Source organism: Dendrobates tinctorius, unplaced genomic scaffold (genome assembly GCF_039654945.1).
Source record: "Dendrobates tinctorius isolate UK_male_01 unplaced genomic scaffold, ASM3965494v1 ptg000098l, whole genome shotgun sequence".
NCBI lineage: Eukaryota > Metazoa > Chordata > Amphibia > Anura > Dendrobatidae > Dendrobates > Dendrobates tinctorius.
This window is the reverse complement of record NW_027361766.1, coordinates 30,446,255-30,465,887: the sequence shown is the minus strand read 5'-3', so window position 1 is coordinate 30,465,887 and position 19,633 is coordinate 30,446,255. Positions and strand designations below refer to the sequence as shown.

The 19,633-nt window shown below is 45.2% G+C and overlaps 1 protein-coding gene across 1 annotated transcript in view; it reads left to right on the top strand.

Moving 5' to 3' along the window:
• The first annotated feature begins 327 nt into the window (after positions 1-327).
• Positions 328-19,633, top strand: part of CD34 (CD34 molecule) — a 142,821-nt gene continuing 123,515 nt past the window's right edge. The window contains exon 1 of the mRNA XM_073587291.1: positions 328-514. Coding sequence (XP_073443392.1) covers positions 439-514 — 76 coding nt within the window. The 5' untranslated portion in view covers positions 328-438. The remainder of the gene's footprint in view (positions 515-19,633) is intronic.

Below are 19,633 nucleotides of genomic sequence, written 5' to 3'. Positions count from 1 at the left end.
TTTGCAGTCTTTTGGGTACCAGTTTTGTTAGAAACCCCTTTAAAAAGTGTTCTTTCTCATAGAATACGACTAATCTGAATTTTTTAACTTTTTTACCAAATACAAGGTAATAAATTATGTCCAGTATTTCTCAATAGCAAAGAGAACAAGCTAAGAATGATCACCACTGGTGATATTTACTCTTCTGTGGAGTGTTTAAGTTGGAGAAGTAGGAGATTTCCTTGCACGAAAGGTTAATCCTCCCCCTACTTTACGTAATGGCATGGAAGGGGGGCACATAACATATCATATGAAACATGGGATCTTTGTAACTCCACCTCACTAGTGCTGGAGGCTGGAACACACACAACACTCTCTCTGTACAGCTCTGACCTTGCAGGGCACTCACTGCAACCCAGGACCTGCTTCCCTCTGCTCAGACTACTCCTAACACAAAAGATGCTTCTCTGCAATCTGAGAACCTGGACAAAGGGGACAATCCTACTTGCTCTGATCAGCATCCTGACTTTGCCTGGTGAGTAGCAGTACCTGCATGGAATAACTTGCTGTAGAGCTACAGATGCTCCATTGTGTGTCTTGATCATGGGCAGCACTGGTAATCTACAGAGTTATCATGAAAGTATAGTTTACAGTCTTTCTACAATCCCATACTGCGCTATGCACTAAATGATTTTTTTGTGTAATGTCGATTGCATTCACCAAATCAGCGCAATTTAGTTGCTGAGTTGGCTCTGATTTCTACAGAACAGTACCTGGAATATCTCACTGTCTCTTCGTGCAGAAGGGCAGTGGATTTCTTATACAAGTAACTTGCATAGTATATGTTCAATATGTTTGTTACCTCCTCTTTTTCCAAGACATGCATAAATTTGAATGTGTCAGAAAAAGTGTTGGCAGGCTTGGTACAAACAGCACATCGCTGGACCACTATACTTCTCAATATGAATGCATTGATGAATGGGCGCCATTCCTTAATTGTGCCATGATTGACTGAACATATAACGTCATACAATAAACAAGCCCACGTGGCAGGAGTTCTCAACCTACTGCATGCGTGCCACTGGCGAAACGCTTTGTATCTTCAGGGGGTAAGCACTGCAAATAAAATGAACGAGGTAGCATCTGGTAGAGGCGTAGCGCCAAACCTCAGGTGCCACTTTGGTAAGAGTTATTAAGGGCTCGAGGGTTGGCGAGTAGCCAGCATATAACTTGGATGTGTGCTATCCGATGTTTTATCAGATAACACTCGCTCTAATGGTATACTATGGAGCCGAGCCGTGCAGATTAGCGTTTATTTTCTAATACCGAGGCGGCATGACAAAAAACATAGCTGCATGCTGCGATTGGCAGTGCGCACCCATACAAATACATGGGTGCATTCAAAACATCAGACTGCATTCAGGTGACATCCGAGTGCAGTCCAATATACGCCGACTCACAGAATAGAGAAGATGGAGAAAGATGGAGAAATTAAGTTCTCCATCTTCTCCGCACCTGTGATCCGTCTCCAGAACCCCCATACACATTAGACCATCAGCAGGACCCATCAATTTTGGTGAGCTCAGTCCACTTTAGTCTAATGTGTATGGAGGCTCTAGCAGTGTCCCCGGCATACCCCATTGACTTATAAGAAAGTCTAGCAAAGTTTAATTAAGGTTTTACTTCGATAAAACATTGATGGAACTGCTAATGAAGGCTCCCGATGGCAGTATTATCAATTAATTGATTGTTTCCTTGGAGTAGAAGTTTGGAACTTCTTGTCATTAGATGTTACTTGGCTGACAAACATTGGCCTATGACTATTTGTCCTGTTAACTTCATTCTTTCAATTTATCTACAGGGGCCATTACATTATACTGTTTGAAGTGCTACATGAGAGCCATAAACCTATTATATTGTTTAGAGGGCTACGTGGGGGTCATTATATTAATATGAAGGCTATGTGGAGGCCGTTATATTGTTTGGAGGGCTATGTGGAGGGCTATTATACTCTGTGGTGTGCTATGTGGGGTCATTGTATTGTATGGGGGCCATTATACAGTGTAGGGATCATTATTCTATGTGGTAGGCCATTATTCAGTGTGAGGGCTATTCTACAGTGTGGGAGCCATTATATAGTGTGGAGAGCTTTGTGGGGGGGGCAACCTTTCTGTGCAGAAGGCTGTGTGTGGTCCATCACACTTAGTGGAGGGCTGTGTGGGGGCCATGATACTGTGTGCAGGGTTGTGGTATGTCATCATACTGTGTGGGGGCCACGCTATGTGGAGGCCTCATACTGTGTGGGAGGACTGTTTAGAGCCATCATACTGTGTGTGGGGAACAATGGGGTCCATCATACTGTTTTGGGGTCACTATGGGGGAATAGTTCTGTGCGTGGCATCTGTGGGGGTATCATACTTTGTGGGAGAAGGGTATTGTGGGGTCATCACACTATGCGTGTGGAAGGCACTGTGGAGGAATTCACTGTGGGGGTATCATATTGTGTTTGGAGGGCACATTTGTTGGCATCATGCTGTATGGGGTCCAGGAAAGGGGTATCTTAGAGTGTGAGAACATCAATATGCTTCAATATGTGGGAGGTCAAATTAGGACTTTTACTATGGGGGCCCATGATTTGTGTGTACATCCCCATGTCTGATAGATGTTTAACCACCTCGGGGCACTGCACTGACATCTGGGACAGATGTCACCATTCCCCTGATGATGCCAGAAACTTGGTGAAACATATTTGGCCAGACTTTTGGAATGTATGTTTCTGGTTTAAATCAACCTACAGTATGCCATGCTTGCATTAAATTGACTGGTTGAGGCACATAAGGTGCTGTTGTATATAACGGAATTTATTACCTAGCTGCTGTGGGTAGGGCGTCATTTTAATCTTTTGTGACATGAATTATTAAGTTTCAATGTGCACCTTTTGAATAAATATATTTTATAGTTTTAGTGGCCTCTTAGCGAAGTGACGTGTAGGTTTGATAGTAGGCTTAAGCCTTTTTATCAACCTTTTTTTTTGTTATCTGGGGTATTTATAACCCCTCCGCTGCCTTTTCATGCCCATAAGGGCAGTGAGTGCCTGACAATCACCCCAGAGAGGGGCAGAGCATGTGGGGAAAGATGGAAGCAGCAATCCCCTCTTGAAAACACTTGAGCAGTAGCAGTAATATGCTGCCCAGGGACTTTTACATTTTAGGTGACTGTCTACTGTCTCCACTGACTTTAGGATCCATGCTTGTAGAGAAAGAACACCAACATGTAGCAATTGGAAAATGTGAAAATGTTCTTCTGAGCTTTAAAATGTCCATATTGATGGACTGAAATGTTAGTAATTTTCTGAAATATCAGAAAAAAATGTTAGAGGACTCACGGGCTTCGTCTATAACCTACATTCCAAGACGTCATAATAATACTTAAGTGTGTTTTTATTACAAGTCATTTAAAGAGTTCTTTCCAGAATCTACAGTATATCGATGGTCTACCCTAATCATAGGTCAATATGTTGGGGCCCAACTTCAGGAGCCACACCAGTCAGCAGAAAGGAGCAGCCTTTGTGCTCCCGCAAGCATAAAGGCTTCTTCAGCCTTTATCAAGGTACTGTAGCATGTCTGGTTGTCGGGTACTGAAGCTATGCTTTGTACTGTAGCATGTCTGGTTGTCGGGTACTGAAGCTATGCTTTATACTGTGACATGCCTAATACTGGAGTTAACCTCCAATAAGATGTCATAAAGGGAACCTTTTTCAATTATGCATTTCAGAGAATGCATAGTTTAAAAAGCCAGCTGGGGACAATACAGAAATACCTGATTAGTCCGCCTTCTTCCCACCCTGCCAATAGATTGGCACGTCTCAGGTCTCTTCCCATTTCACACATGAGACAAGCCTGTGAATCAACTGGACCAGGGCAGGGAGAAGCTGTCTCAGGTCTCTCTATAGTCCTTGGCTGGCTTTTCAAACTATGATGTCTCTGAAATACTGCAGCGTTTCTTGGTAAAACAAACTTGACTGTAATTGCCCAGCCAGACTCTGATTCATGCTGCCCGTAGTTTAGACAGCATGAATCTAATGATAGGTTCCCTTTAATTCTGCTGATAAGTTGGACAAGTGGTGGTTTAAAGAGCTTTTCTACTCATAGACTTCTAGCCTAGTGCTGTCTTAAAATAATACTCTCTGTTGTGAATGGGTCACTGAGGAGGATGGCAGGAACAAGCTAAGGTTGGAAACTAAGCGGATTGCAGGCCCCTGATCCTATCAACACAACTAGCAGTAGCCGTGGAGCATTCCTACGATGCCCTAGACGCCTCAGCACAGCCAGAGAACTAACTAAGCCTAAAGCCAGAAAGGTGAAATCTAAACTGCCCCAGAGCAGATCCCCAAAGGAATAGACAGCCCCCAAAGCTATATTGTCGGTGAGACCAGATGAGACACAAACACAGGCAGAGAATAGACTGAGCAAACGGTGGGGCCCAAGCTGTCTAGACAGGACAGGACAGAAAAGATACTGTCTGCAATCACGCAAAAATCTGATATACAAAAAACCTGAGGCCACACGACCTCACCCCCGCTAGATCAGCACTCTGGTGTGAACTGGAAGCAAAGCAAAAGATACTGATATAACAGGGGACTAAACAAACTGACACAAGCTGTAACATATGGAGCGGGGCCCAGCGCTGCCCCCAGCAGGGAGTATGCTGAACCCTTGCAACAAAGCAGAAATTAAAAAAGGCACAACCAGATTAGATGCAAAGTATTAGCAAAAGAATCACTTAACTGAACCATGCAGATCAGACAGGAGACAAAAGAACTCCAAATGCACAAGAAGGAAATCACCAGCAACCACTAAGGAAAGCCTGCTCAATTAAATGCTCCCAGCCAGTAATCCCAGGTTCCCAATTATTGTCGTCAGGTGGCAAACTTCCATCAACCTGGCCAGCTCCACTACTGCCATTAACCACCAGAGGGAGCTCCAGCTCAGAAGTCCGAGCAAGGGAATTCACAACAACTCTCCCTTGCTGGGTCCAAATCACCACCACAGCGCCTGTGTTTGTGTATTGGCTGAAGCAGTGTGGTCATGGCTACCGTGCACATCACCACTGCAGCCAATCACTAAGAATATCTTGCTGCCTACATTGGCAGAGCCACTGGGCTCAGTTATTGCCGCACCAGTGATGCACTATTTAGTCATGATGTCACCACCGCAGTAAATGCAGACTGGAACAGCAGCGGAGAGCTGTCGTTGGACCCATGGAAGGTCAGTACTGTCTGATTTATTATTTTAACAGAGCTCTGGCCAATAGAGGCCAGAAACTTATTTGTGTGAATAAAAAAAGCCTTTAATCCTTACTGTTCATGCATTGATGCTTTTTTCAAAGGAGACTATTAATGTATGTCTTGGCGAAACCCCTTTTAATACTGATATTAGATTGAGGAATGTGATGTTCTGTAACATTCTACTTATACAACGTCCCTCTTTGTACCAGTTACATTTATATATTTAGTGAATTTAATAGAAGCATTGACATATTTATTGGAAAAGAGGTAAAAGTTGCCGTTCGTCTTACTAATACATTTGTAGCCCAGGTGGACGAACACGTGCGAACCTTGTAAAGTCTCCATCAGTTCTCAAAAACATTGCTAAGGAACTCCCTTCCTGTGTAATGTTTCCATTAAGTTACTTTAGCCTCACACTACAGATGTGTAAATGAATTTGAGAAAATGCCAGAACTATCGAAAAAAATCAACAATGGAACAGAATACACCACAAGAAACCAATTTAGCTTTACTTTGATGTTAAGGAAACTTAAAACAAGTTTGGCACGAATGGTGTCTCCAGTGTGGAAATATCACAGATCTGGAGAAGACTTGGTTCTTTCCCATGTAGCACATGTTGACATTTGAGTAACAGTTTAATTATATTTTGTAAATACATTAAACTGATAATTGGACAGTTCTGCATCTCATCTGTGCTGGTTTATATCTTCTACTGCAATAATTGACATGTAATTGCAGTAAATGTACGTAACATACAACAAAGGGAATATTAAAGCGGATCTGTCACCAGATTTCACAATACAAATTCTATAAATTAATAAATACAGTGGGGGAAATAAGTATTTGATACACTGCTGATTTTGCACGTTTTCCCACATCCAAAAAATGGAGAGGTCTGTAATTTTTATCGTAGGTATGTTTCAACTGTGAGAGACAGAATCTAGAACAAATTCAGAAAATTACAATTTCTGATCTTCACATAATTAGGATTTTGGCCCATTCCTCCATACAGATCTTCACCAAATATTTCAGGTTTCGTGGCTGTCGCTGCACAACATTGAGTTTCAGGTCCCTCCAAAGATTTTCTATTGGGTTCAGGTCTGGAGACCGGCTAGGCCACTCCATGACCTTGAAATGCTTCTTACAGAGTTACTCCTTAGTTGCCCTAGCTGTGTGTTTCGGGTCATGGTCGTGCTGGAAGACCCCCCAGCCATGACCCATCTTCATTGCTCTTACTGAGGAAAGGAGGTTGTTGGCCAAAATCTTGCGATACATGACCTCATCCTTCCTCCCTTCAATACGGTGCAGTCATCCTGTCCCCTTTGCAGAAAAGCACCCTAAAAGTATGATGTTTCCCCCAATATGCTGCACGGTTGGGACGGTGTTCTTGGAGTTGTACTCATCTTTCTTCTTCCTCCACACACGGCGCGTGGAGTTGATACCGAAAAAATCTATTTTGGTCTCATCTGATCACATGACCTTCTCCCATGTCTCCCCTGGGTCATCCAGATGGTCATTGGCGAACTTCAAATGGGTCTGGACATGCGCTGGCATGAGCAGGGGGACCTTGCATGCCCTTCAAGTTTTTACTGCTTGACGGCTTAGTTTGGTACAAACTGTAATGTTTGAGTCTGTGGCACCAGCTCTATTTAGAACATTGACCAGATCCTCTCATGTAGTTTTTGGCTGATTCCTGAGCTTTATCAGAATCAATCTTACCTCCAGAAGCAAGATTTTGCGTGGAGCCCAAGACCGAGGAAGATTAGCAGTCATCTTGTGTTTCTTAAATTTTCTAATAATTGAGTGAACAGTTGTTGCCTTCTCACCAAGCTGCTTGCCTATTGACCTGTAGCCCATACCAGCCTTTTGCAGGTCTATAATATTGTTCCTAATGTCATTAGACAGCTCTTTGGTCTTGGCCATGGTGGAGAGGTTGGAGTGTGATTGACTGTGTGGACAGGTGTCTTTTGTACAGGTAACGAGTTCAAACAGGTGCATTTAATAATGAGTGCACAGTAGGAGGGCTTCTTAAAGAAAAACTAACAGGTCTGTGAGAGCCAGAATTCTTGCTGGTTGGTAGGTGATCAAATACTTATTTCATGCAATAAAATGCAATTTAATTATTTAAAAATCTTACAATGTGATTTTCTGTTTTTTTATTTTTAGATTCTGTCTCTCACAGTTGAAGTGTACCTACGATAAAAATTACAGATTCCTCTATTCTTTGTAGGTGGAAAAACTTACGAGGTTTACGGAGTGTAGCCATGTGGTGTACTGAGTGGAGCCGGGTGTGTACGAGGTGTATGGAATGGAGCTGTGCGTGTACGAGGCATACAAAGCGGAACCGTGTGTGTATGAGGTGTGTGGAGCCATGCGTGTAGGAGGTTGGTGTATGGTTGGGAGCGTTTATACCTCCCAACCATCCCGGATCCAGTGGGACAGTCCCAATTTTGCCCCGCTGTCCCGGCCGGGAGCTTACTTTTCCTGCGGACACAGGAGTACACGGCGGAGCCCTGAGGAGCACTTTAAAACACGCATGTAACGTTCCACCAGAAGTGACATGCTGGAAGCTGATCGGAAATGAGGTAATTTTGGGAGAAGATTGTGATAGAACCATGGAGGCACTTCAGAGAATGCTTCAGATCCATCACCTTGTCCTCCTCCGACAGCGTGGACAGCGGGATCACCTTGGAATTGGGGGTGCCGGTCATGTGAGCAAATCATAAGATGTCCTGCACCGGGAGGCTCATGTGGGCATTTCAATAGGAGCCGGGCTGCTATAGTATCTTTATAGAATCTTTCTTTCTTTCCCCTCTTTCTTTCTCTCTCTGTTCCTTCTTTCTCTCTGTTCTTTCTTTCTTGCTTTCTCTCTCTCCTTTCTTTTTTCCTCTCTCTGTTCTTTCTTTCCTTCTCTTTCTTTCTGTCATGATATCAGTGCTGGGTGACCGGCACTTCTGGGGTTAATGTTCTGATCTCAGTGCAGACTCTCACCTGCACACCTGGGACCTATTATGGAGGCCTCTCATTGGTTCTGGGGAGGCTTCTTATAGCCTCAGGTAGCTCCAATCCCCCGTCAGTTATACTTTCGCCCTTGGCATTGTGTGGTGACCCGTGAGTGTGTTTGTGCTGTGTTCTGGTTGCATGATTCTCTGTGTATGACTCAGTCTGTTCTCTGGAAATTGCTTTGGATTCTGCTTGGTACCTTCTACATCTGTTTGGTTTTGATCTCTGCTTGGCCCTGACTATCCGTTCTGTCTCATCCCTGGTACTTTACTGATATCTTGTGTATGACCTTTGGCTTTGTCTGACCTCCCGTCGGTTTATCCCTCCTGTACCTCGCTTGCCTGTATTGTGCATGACCTCCGCTTTGCCCAACTGAGTTTTCTACCTTCTCTGAAAGCAGGATGCTGAGCCCCGCCCCCTTGCAGTCACATGACCGTAGGTCCTGTGCCAGCTTGCTAAACTTCTTCTACATTCAGGTCCTGTGCATCTATATTTTCCGGCTGTTCTTGTCCCCAGGGGTCCCTACGGTGCGGGTGAGTCCCTGCTTAGCAGAGGCTGTACGCCGGCGCTGTCAGGACCCTGATATTATAACTGACCATTAAGTTTTTGGGGGTTTTTTATGCAGAGAGTTATGGATCCCATACAGTCTCTGGCTGACCAGATGAAGAGTCTGAGTCAGATGTTTCAGGGTTTATCTCTGGAGCAGCAAGCTCTGGCTCATTCTCAGCAGCAGGTTTCTGAGACAGTGCGGGGGGGCTTTAGCTGCTGGGTCTCTGGGGGCTGGGGCGAGTGATGTTGTTTTTGTGTCCCCACAACCACCTGTTAAACTGCCTGACTTTTTTTCTGGAAACAAAAAGGAGCTCAGGGTCTTCATGGAGGGGTGCAAACTTTTTTTTAGTTTGAGACCACGTTCCTCTGGGGATGAAAGTCAGAAGGTTGGGGTCATTATGTCTCTGTTAAGAGGGTCCCCACAAGCTTGGGCTTTCTCCCTTCCTCCCACTGCCCCTGAGAGAGTGTCTGTGAATGCATTCTTTGAGGCCCTCGGGCACATTTACAGTGGGGAAAAAAAGTATTTAGTCAGTCAGCAATAGTGCAAGTTCCACCACTTAAAAAGATGAGAGGCGTCTGTAATTTACATCATAGGTAGACCTCAACTATGGGAGACAAACTGAGAAAAAAAAATCCAGAAAATCTCATTGTCTGTTTTTTTTTTCATTTTATTTGCATATTATGGTGGAAAATAAGTATTTGGTCAGAAACAAAATTTCATCTCAATACTTTGTGATATATCCTTTGTTGGCAATGACAGAGGTCAAACGTTTTCTGTAAGTCTTCACAAGGTTGCCACACACTGTTGTTGGTATGTTGGCCCATTCCTCCATGCAGATCTCCTCTAGAGCAGTGATGTTTTTGGCTTTTCGCTTGGCAACACGGACTTTCAACTCCCTCCAAAGGTTTTCTATAGGGTTGAGATCTGGAGACTGGCTAGGCCACTCCAGGACCTTGAAATGCTTCTTACGAAGCCACTCCTTCGTTGCCCTGGCGGTGTGCTTTGGATCATTGTCATGTTGAAAGACCCAGCCACGTTTCATCTTCAATGCCCTTGCTGATGGAAGGAGGTTTGCACTCAAAATCTCATGATACATGGCCCCATTCATTCTTTCATGTACCCGGATCAGTCGTCCTGGCCCCTTTGCAGAGAAACAGCCCCAAAGCATGATGTTTCCACCACCATGCTTTACAGTAGGTATGGTGTTTGATGGATGCAACTCAGTATTCTTTTTCCTCCAAACACGACAAGTTGTGTTTCTACCAAACAGTTCCAGTTTGGTTTCATCAGACCATAGGACATTCTCCCAAAACTCCTCTGGATCATCCAAATGCTCTCTAGCAAACTTCAGACGGGCCCGGACATGTACAGGCTTAAGCAGTGGGACACGTCTGGCACTGCAGGATCTGAGTCCATGGTGGCGTAGTGTGTTACTTATGGTAGGCCTTGTTACATTGGTCCCAGCTCTCTGCAGTTCATTCACTAGGTCCCCCCGCGTGGTTCTGGGATTTTTGCTCACCGTTCTTGTGATCATTCTGGCCCCACGGGGTGGGATTTTGCGTGGAGCACCAGATCGAGGGAGATTATCAGTGGTCTTGTATGTCTTCCATTTTCTAATTATTGCTCCCACAGTTGATTTCTTCACTCCAAGCTGGTTGGCTATTGCAGATTCAGTCTTCCCAGCCTGGTGCAGGGCTACAATTTTGTTTCTGGTGTCCTTTGACAGCTCTTTGGTCTTCACCATAGTGGAGTTTGGAGTCAGACTGTTTGAGGGTGTGCACAGGTGTCTTTTTATACTGATAACAAGTTTAAACAGGTGCCATTACTACAGGTAATGAGTGGAGGAAAGAGGAGACTCTTAAAGAAGAAGTTACAGGTCTGTGAGAGCCAGAAATCTTGATTGCTTGTTTCTGACCAAATACTTATTTTCCACCATAATATGCAAATAAAATGAAAAAAAACCAGACAATGTGATTTTCTGGATTTTTTTTTCTCAGTTTGTCTCCCATAGTTGAGGTCTACCTATGATGTAAATTACAGACGCCTCTCATCTTTTTAAGTGGTGGAACTTGCACTATTGCTGACTGACTAAATACTTTTTTTCCCCACTGTATGATGAGCCTGACTGAGTGCGATTGGCAGAGGACATGGTGATGAGCGTCTGTCAGGGGAAACACTCAGCTGAGCAGTTTTGTACTGAATTCCGCCACTGGGCCGCAGAGGTCTCTTGGAACGACGCCGCACTCTGAGGACTCTTTCGCAGAGGCTTGTCCGAGAGGCTGCAGGATGCCTTGGCATTACATCCCCCACCTAACTTTCTCGAGGACGCCATGACCCAGGCTGTCCGGATGGACCACAGGCTGCGGGCCAGAGGGGTGATGCAGGTGGAGACTCCATTGTGCCCCAGTGGAAAAGAGACTGCCCCTGAGCTCATGGATGTAGGCGCCCTCTCCCTGAAGGATACGGAGAGGAAACACCGGAAGGACAAGCAGTTATGCTTTTACTGCGGTAAAACGGGACATTGGAAAAGGGAGTGTCCTGATTGCCCGTCTTCAACCCGGTCGGCGGGAAACGACTAGGTCTGGGTAGTCAAGGGGAGACTACTCAGACCCTCAGGTACCCTTTTCCTTGTTTTCTAAAGTGTTACTGCCTGTGGAACTGTTTGTGGACGGTAGTTTTTTTTCCTCTACAGCCTTCGTGGACTGCGGATCGTCGATTAATCTCATTGAATCCCAATTGGTCACACACTGCAAGATAGGGACAGTTAGGCTCAAGGTTCCGATCAAGATGATGGCCATTGGCTCCTCTCCCCTCACTAAGGAGGGAATTCTCTTTATGTCTGACTTGTTTTCGCTCAGTGTGGGCGCTACTCATGTGGAAAACCTAAGTTGTTTTGTCCTGGACAATCTACCTGCAGGGTTGGTGTTGGGCATGCCCTGGTTGCAATGCCATAACCCAGTTATTAACTGGAAAACGGGGGAGATTGTTCAATGGGGGTTTAATGATTTTAAGTTATGTGATAAATCCGCACTGCTGGTTGAACCTGTTAAATCTGTGTCTGTATCACCTGTCGAGCTGGAAGGTATTCCGGAATGCCTGAAGGACTTCGAAGATGTATTCTCGGAAAGCGAGGCCGAGACGTTACCGCCACATAGACCCTTTGACTGCGCTATTGAGCCGGTCCCGGGGGCTAAATTACCTAAAGCCCATCTGTTTAATTTGTCCGGTCCTGAGCGCTTGGCTACGAAGGAGTACATTACTGAAAGTCTGCGCAAAGGACACATACGTCCTTCAGTCTCACCTGTGGCGGCAGGTTTCTTTTTTGTAAAGAAAAAAGATGGCGGGTTACGTCCCTGTCTCGATTTTCGGGAGCTTAATCAGATTACTGTATGGAATACGTACCCCCTTGCGTTGATTCCCGATTTATGTAACCAACTATTTAGTGGTTTTCTAAACTGGATCTTTGGGGGGCATATAATTTGATAAGGGTCCAAGAGGGGGATGAATGGAAAACCGCGTTCCTCACGACCGAGGGACTGTTTGAAAATGTAGTCATGCCGTTTGGTCTTACCAACGCCCCCGCCATATTTCAGAATTTCATCAACGTGGTATTCTCGGATCTCATTGGTCGTTTTGTCGTTATCTACTTAGATGATATTTTGATATACTCCTCCGACAAGCATTCTCATTTGGAACATGTACGAACTGTTCTCCAAAGACTGAAAGAAAATAATCTGTATGCCAAATTGGAGAGATGTGTATTCTGTATGCAAGAATTGTCTTTTTTGGGATTAATTGTATCCGATGAGGGTTTTCGCATGGACCCCAAGAAGGTGCAGGCCATTGCGGATTGGGTGCAACCCCAAGATCTTAAGGGTCTTCAGCGCTTCTTGGGGTTCACCAATTATTACCGCAAATTTATCCAGGGGTTTTCGCAAGTGGTCAAACCTCTCACGGATCTAACATGCAAAGGTGCTGTTGTGAGAAATTGGTCCTCACTCGCAAAAGAGGCCTTTGCGACGCTGAAAAAATGTTTTATGTCTGCTCCTGTCTTGGTACAGCCAGATCCTTCCAAACCATTTGTGGTGGAGGTGGATGCCTCCAAGGTGGGGGTGGGGGCAGTGTTATCCCAAGGGCCTGCCACTCTAACCAAACTCAGGCCATGTGCTTTCTTTTCCAGGAAGTTCTCTGCTGCTGAAAGAAATTATGATGTAGGCAATAGAGAGCTTCTTGCTGTCAAGTTGGCGTTTGAGGAATGGAGGCACTTTTTGGAGGGAGCCAGTCACCCGGTTACTGTGATCACTGATCACAAAAATTTGTCTTACATTGAGTCTGCTAAAAGATTAACGCCCAGACAGGCCCGTTGGTCACTTTTTTTTTCTCGTTTCCAGTTTACTATTACATTCCATCCAGGGTCAAAGAATGTCAAGGCTGACGCCTTATCTCGTAGTTTTCACCCTGTGTCTGTCCCTGAGCCACCATCCTCCATTCTGCACCCTGGGGTGGTGTTAGCAGGGATCTTGTCTGAATCGGAACAGGAAATTGAGGGGGCCCAGTCGCTGGCTCCTGCGGCCAAGCCAGGGGGCAAGTTGTTTGTCCCAGAGCACCGTCGCCTTAAACTCTTGCAAGAGTTCCACGAATCCAAGTTGTGTGCTCACCCTGGTATATCAGCCACGCGACTAGGACCTTCGGGTGGCCTACTCTTGGTTCTGATATAAAGAAATTTATTTCTGGTTGTGGGGTCTGCGCTCGTTCTAAAAGCTCCCATAGTCGGCTGGCGGGGGAGCTGATGCCATTGGAAGTTCCCGAAAGACCGTGGACCCATCTGTCCATGGATTTTATTACCAATCTTCCCTCTTCCAGGGGTAATATGGTGGTATGGGTAGTGGTGGACAGATTTTCAAAGCAGGCTCATTTTGTACCCCTGTCCGCATTACCTTCTGCTGAGACCTTATCCAGATTGTTTGTGCAGCATGTGGTCCGCTTGCATGGTGTCCGCCTGAATGTGGTGTCTGATCGTGGTGTGCAGTTTGTGGCTAAGTTTTGGCATGCTTTCTGCAAAAAATTAGAGCTATCTCTGTCCTTTTCGTCTGCATACCATCCTGAGAGTAATGGTCAGACGGAACGCACTAATCAGTCTCTGGAACAGATCCTCAGATGTCTGACGTCTGCTAGACAGAATGACTGGTGTGATATACTGCCGTTGGCTGAATTTGCCTTCAATAGTCGGGTGAGTCAATCCACTGGTATGTCCCCTTTCTTGATCAACTATGGGTTCAGTCCTCATTATGGTGAGTTTTCTCGTCTGGATTCGGGGTGCCCCGGGGCTGAGGACTCTGTTCAGTGGTTAAAAGATACATTGGCAGAAGTCCAGCGGCATATATCGAGGTCTCAAGGCAGGTATAAGTTTTTCGCGGACAGGAAACGAACACCTGGTCCCATGTTTCAGGTTGGAGAGAAAGTTTGGCACTCCATGCGAAGCATTAAGTTAAAGATTCCGTCAGCCAAGTTGGGCCCCAAATTCATTGGCCCGTACAAGATTGTGTAAAAAATCAACCCAGTAGCGTACAGGCTGTGCCTTCCACCCTCTTTCAAGATCCCTAACGTCTTCCATAGATCTCTACTGAAGCCGTTTGAAGCAGTCCGGGGAGAATCCGAGTCCGCTGCGCCTCCGGTTTTGGTTGAGGGACATGTGGAATATGAGGTTGGTCACATCGTAGATTCTAGGTTGGTACAGGCGGTCAGTACAGTACCTAGTTCATTGGAAGGGGTATGGGCCGGAGGACAGGTCCTGGGTGCCAGCCCGGTTGATGCATGCGGATCGTCTGGTTCGGGTTTTCCATGCTAGATACCCAGGCAAGCCTGGGGGTCCAGAGGCCCCCCGCTGAGAGGGGGGTACTGTCATGATACCAGTGCTGGATGACCGGCACTTCTGGGGTTAATGTTCTGATCTCAGTGCAGACTCTCACCTGCACACCTGGGACCTATTGTGGTGGCCTCTCATTGGTTCTGGGGAGGCTTCTTATAGCCTCAGGAAGCTCCCATCCCCCGTCAGTTATACTTTCACCCTTGGCATTGTCACGGTCACGTGTGTCTGGACGCAGCGAGTACCGCAAGGCGAACCCATATGACACACGTGATCCTGGATACACCGCCTCCAGTGGGGCGAATTTAAATAATAAACACGTGCAGCTGGATACACCGCCTCCAACTGGCGAATTTAGACATTACACGTATATACAAGTCTGGAAACCCTGCCTCCAGTACGGTGAATTTAAACAATAAGGGAAAGCTGGGAAACATTAACAATGGTGGGCCCTGCGATAGGGAATAGGGAAGTGGAGACCTCCTGAGCTCCCCTGAGCCAGTGTCCCTGCACTCCTAACGTTCCCTATGCCGGTTCCGCACCGGGCGCGCAACAGGAACCTAAAAACCCTAGCTCGCCCTGACCTAACCCTCACTAGGGAATTGGTCGGTGCGGAAACTAATCCCACCACTGCACTAAAACACACATGAGGAAAGATGACAAAACAGGGGAAACACCACTTAGCTTTTCTCTGTTGCGTACGCTACTAGCAACAGAGCCACCACCTGCGTGCATCTTCTCCTCCACCCGGATCCATCACCGTAACTGGATCCTTCACCATAGTGCAGCCTTGGAGCAGAGTCCACCACCAATTGCAGAAGTCCAGTAACAGAGTCCCAAAGATGAGTTCAGCTCCTGCCCAAAAAGTCAAGCATGCTTGAGTCCAGCTCTCAGCAACCAAGTCCCGCATGCTGAGTGCAACTCTCTCCATAGTCACCACTCCACCAAGCCATGCAAGCACTTCCTGCTGACACCATAAACTGTGACTCCACCACACCATGCCAGCCCTTCTTGCAGACCACATAGCTTCCACTCGTCCCCTCTGGCTGAGCTGCGCAGGACTCATGTTCAGCTCCTTCCTCACCCCAGGCTTACTTGCCAAATGAACACACAATATCACCAACAGTGATCAAACACACCTGGCACTCTTTTATAGAGCCTAACACCTGTTTTATAATTACGTGCACATTAAACCAAAGAAACTAAAGTGCATTACCGCTCACCACCACCGGGGCAGCTCAAAATGAATGACACCACGTGTGATAATTCTAATGGCGACCGGGGGCAATCACATCACTTTGGCACCTAGCCAAAGGAAAAAAAGTTCACTTATCCATTTAACTTGTCAGATCCAGCCTGGATCATGACAGACGTTGTGTGGTGACCCCTGAGTGTGTTTGTGCTGTGTTCTGGTTGCATGATTCTCTGTGTATGACTCGGTCTGTTCTCTGGATATTGCTTTGGATTCTGCTTGGTACCTTCTACGTCTGTTTGGTTTTGATCTCTGCTTGGCCCTGACTATCCATTCTGTCTCATCCCTGGTATTTTACTGATATCTTGTGTATTACCATTGGCGACCGGGGGCAATCACATCACTTTGGCACCTAGCCAAAGGAAAAAAAGTTCACTTATCCATTTAACTTGTCAGATCAAGCCTGGATCATGACAGACATTGTGTGGTGACCCCTGAGTGTGTTTGTGCTGTGTTCTGGTTGCATGATTCTCTGTGTATGACTCGGTCTGTTCTCTGGATATTGCTTTGGATTCTGCTTGGTACCTTCTACGTCTGTTTGGTTTTGATCTCTGCTTGGCCCTGACTATCCATTCTGTCTCATCCCTGGTATTTTACTGATATCTTGTGTATGACCTTTGGCTTTGTCTGACCTCCCGTCGGTTTATCCCTCCTGTACCTCATTTGCCTGTATTGTGCATAACCTCCGCTTTGCCCGACTCTGAGTTTTCTACCTTCTCTGAAAGCAGGACGCTAAGCCCCGCCCCCTTGCAGTCACATGACCGTAGGTCCTGTGCCAGCTTGCTAAACTTCTACATTCAGGTCCTGTGCATCTTTATTTTCCAGCTGTTCTTGTCCCCAGGGGTCCCTACGGTGCGGGTGAGTCCCTGCTTAGCGGAGGCTGTACGCCGGCACTGTCAGGACCCTGACACTTTTTTTTATCTCTCTCTGTTCTTTCTTTCCCCTCTTTCTTTATCTCTCTGTTCTTTCTTTACCCTCTTTATTTCTCTCTCTCTGCTCTTTCTTTCTTTCACTCTTTCCCCTCTTTCTTTCTCTCTCTCTGTTCTTCCTTTCTCTCTCTGTTCTTTATTTCCTCTTTCTTTCTCTTTCTCTGTTCTTCCTTTCTCTCTCTGTTCTTTCTTTCTGTGTTCTTTCTTTCCCCTTTCTTTCACTCTCTGTTTTTTCTTTCTCTCTATCTGTTCTTTCTTTCTCTCTCTATGTTCTTTATTTTTTCTCTCTCTGTTCTTTCTTTCTTTTCCTCAGTACCAGCCAGTGTGATCAGCAGTGCTAAATGGGTGCGATTGGGGCATGGATATGGGTGTGACTAGTTGTAAAATGGGTGTGGTCATGGGCGAGGTCTAAAATTCGCAGCAGTCTTTGTCACTCTTTCCCGTCTTCAAAAGTTTGGAGGTATGCAACGTACAAACATTTTTACACCTAGGCCTGCAACATGACAAGGGGACATACTCTACGTCTAGAGGAAAGAAGGTTTAATCATAATCACAGACGCAGATTCTTTACTGTAAGAGCAGTGAGACCATGGAAATATCTGCCACACGATATCGTAAATTCATAATGGTTAATTCACTATTAAAGCTCAAGGAGGCTTGGATGATTTTCTTAAAAAATATATTACAGGTCATGGTGCTAGATTCTGTAACAGTATGTTGATCCAGGACTAGTGTGATTGTCGTATGTGGAGTCCGGAAGGATTTTTTCCCCATTATGGGGCAATTAGCATCTGCTTCATGGGGTTTTTGCCTTATTATGGAACAACATATTAGGTTATAGGTTGCTGATTTTAATGTTGGGCAGGGAAACTTTCACAACGGACTACACAGCCATTCTGACATAAATTATCAAAGCAACATCAGCCTCATCAGGTATGAGATGTCAATTTAATATTGTATGCAGTTGTTTTTGTGACATCTTGTGACATATTCTCTTTAACCATGGTCTAAAGTACTTATCTACCTAAAGACATTGAATTTGATAGATTGTAAACTATTTATATTCACATAGGCTATTGTTGTGAGTTCATTTTCTGGTCTACCAGTCAGGCTCCCTCTGGTGGTAACAGGAGGTAGTGAGGCTGATTTAATCAGTAGAGATCTGCCACCTGATAATGAGGATGACGATTGGACCTCAGGAATCTCAGATTGGATTTAAGACAGCCGACGCCCTACTCTGGTGCTTGTGATTCCTTCTGCTAGTCAGGTCTTAGTTCTCAGCTCTGTTCCAGTCAGCTCAAGCTAAGTTTCTCTGCTAATGTTCACACTTGATTTTGTTGTTCTATTCAGTGTTTGTGTGGTCAGCCAGCCCCGGCTGGGACTGTGCTGAATTTCCACTCTTATTTATCTGTATTTGCCAATTTGCTTTTTGTCCTCCCTTATTAGATTGGCCTCTTTTTGCTCTGTCTCAGAATATTTCAGAGTGCTGATATAGTGGGAGAAGTCTAGTGACTTCAGGGTTAATTTTGTTATCAGAAGTGCTGGACATTATTTTGTAGGGTTTTGGGCAGACTGCAGACAGTGTCTTTCCTTTCCTCTCCTTCCTAGTTAGTTTGGGCCCCTTCGTTTGCTCAGCCTATTTTCCTACCTGTGTTTGTGTTTTCATCTTGTTTCACCGTCAATACATGTGTGGGGACTGTCTATTCCTTTGGGGTCTGCTCTGGGGCAGTTAGTTTTCCCTTTTCTTGCTTTAGGCTTATTTAGTCCTCCGACCGTGACGAGGCGTCTAGGTTCATCGTAGGCACGCTCCACGGCTGCTGCTAGTTGTGTGGTTAGGATCAGGGATCTGCAATCTGCATAGTTACCAACCTCTGTGGTTTTTCTGGGCTTAGCATGTTTAGGTTTTCTCCTCCTCAGTGACCCATTTATATAAGGCTATGTTTCAATGGAAACTAGGAACAAAGCTAACAACCTGTTTACATTATTAAATATCTCTGAGACCTGGTGAGGCTGGTGTACAAACTTTCATGATCAATGGCAAAATGGCTGTATTATCCTCAAATTAAAAAGAGCATTTTATGCATCCAGCCTATTTTACTATTAGGCAGGGAAAAGTTTACAAAACATTATACTACCATTTGGATATGGATTTTCAAAGTAAGTACACCGGCCTCCTCAGGTTTAAGATATCTATTTATTAATGTATGCGGTGTATTTTATAAAATCTGGTGACAGATCCACTTTAAAAGAAATCTGTCACTAGATTTATGTTGCCCTATTAGAAAACAAAATAACTTGGTGACAGAGACCCTGATTTTAACTGTCACTTATTAGATGCTTTGAAGTAGTTATCCTAAAAGCAGAGTTTACAGAACTTTCTGCAGCAAGAGACAAACCCTTGGCTCCCCAGCATCTTCTCTTTGCTGAGTGACAGTATTTTCCTTACACTAATTATACAAGGAAATCTATCAATCAGCATTGGGTGCGATGGGGAGCGGACAACTTATGAATACAACAAACTATTAGTCCCGCAAGTGACACTAAACAAAATCTGATCAGACTTTGGTCATAATGTCAGCATAGAGTGATCCAGTTATCTCAAGTGGGAAAATTGGATCACACTGAGAGGACAAGATGGCGAACAAAATTTCTCCATTCTGTCCGTGCACGAAAATAAGACTACAATTAGATATTATCCGAGTGCAGTCTGATGGTTTCCACGCACTCATGAACTTGCATGGATGAGTATTAACAGAATATTAGATCA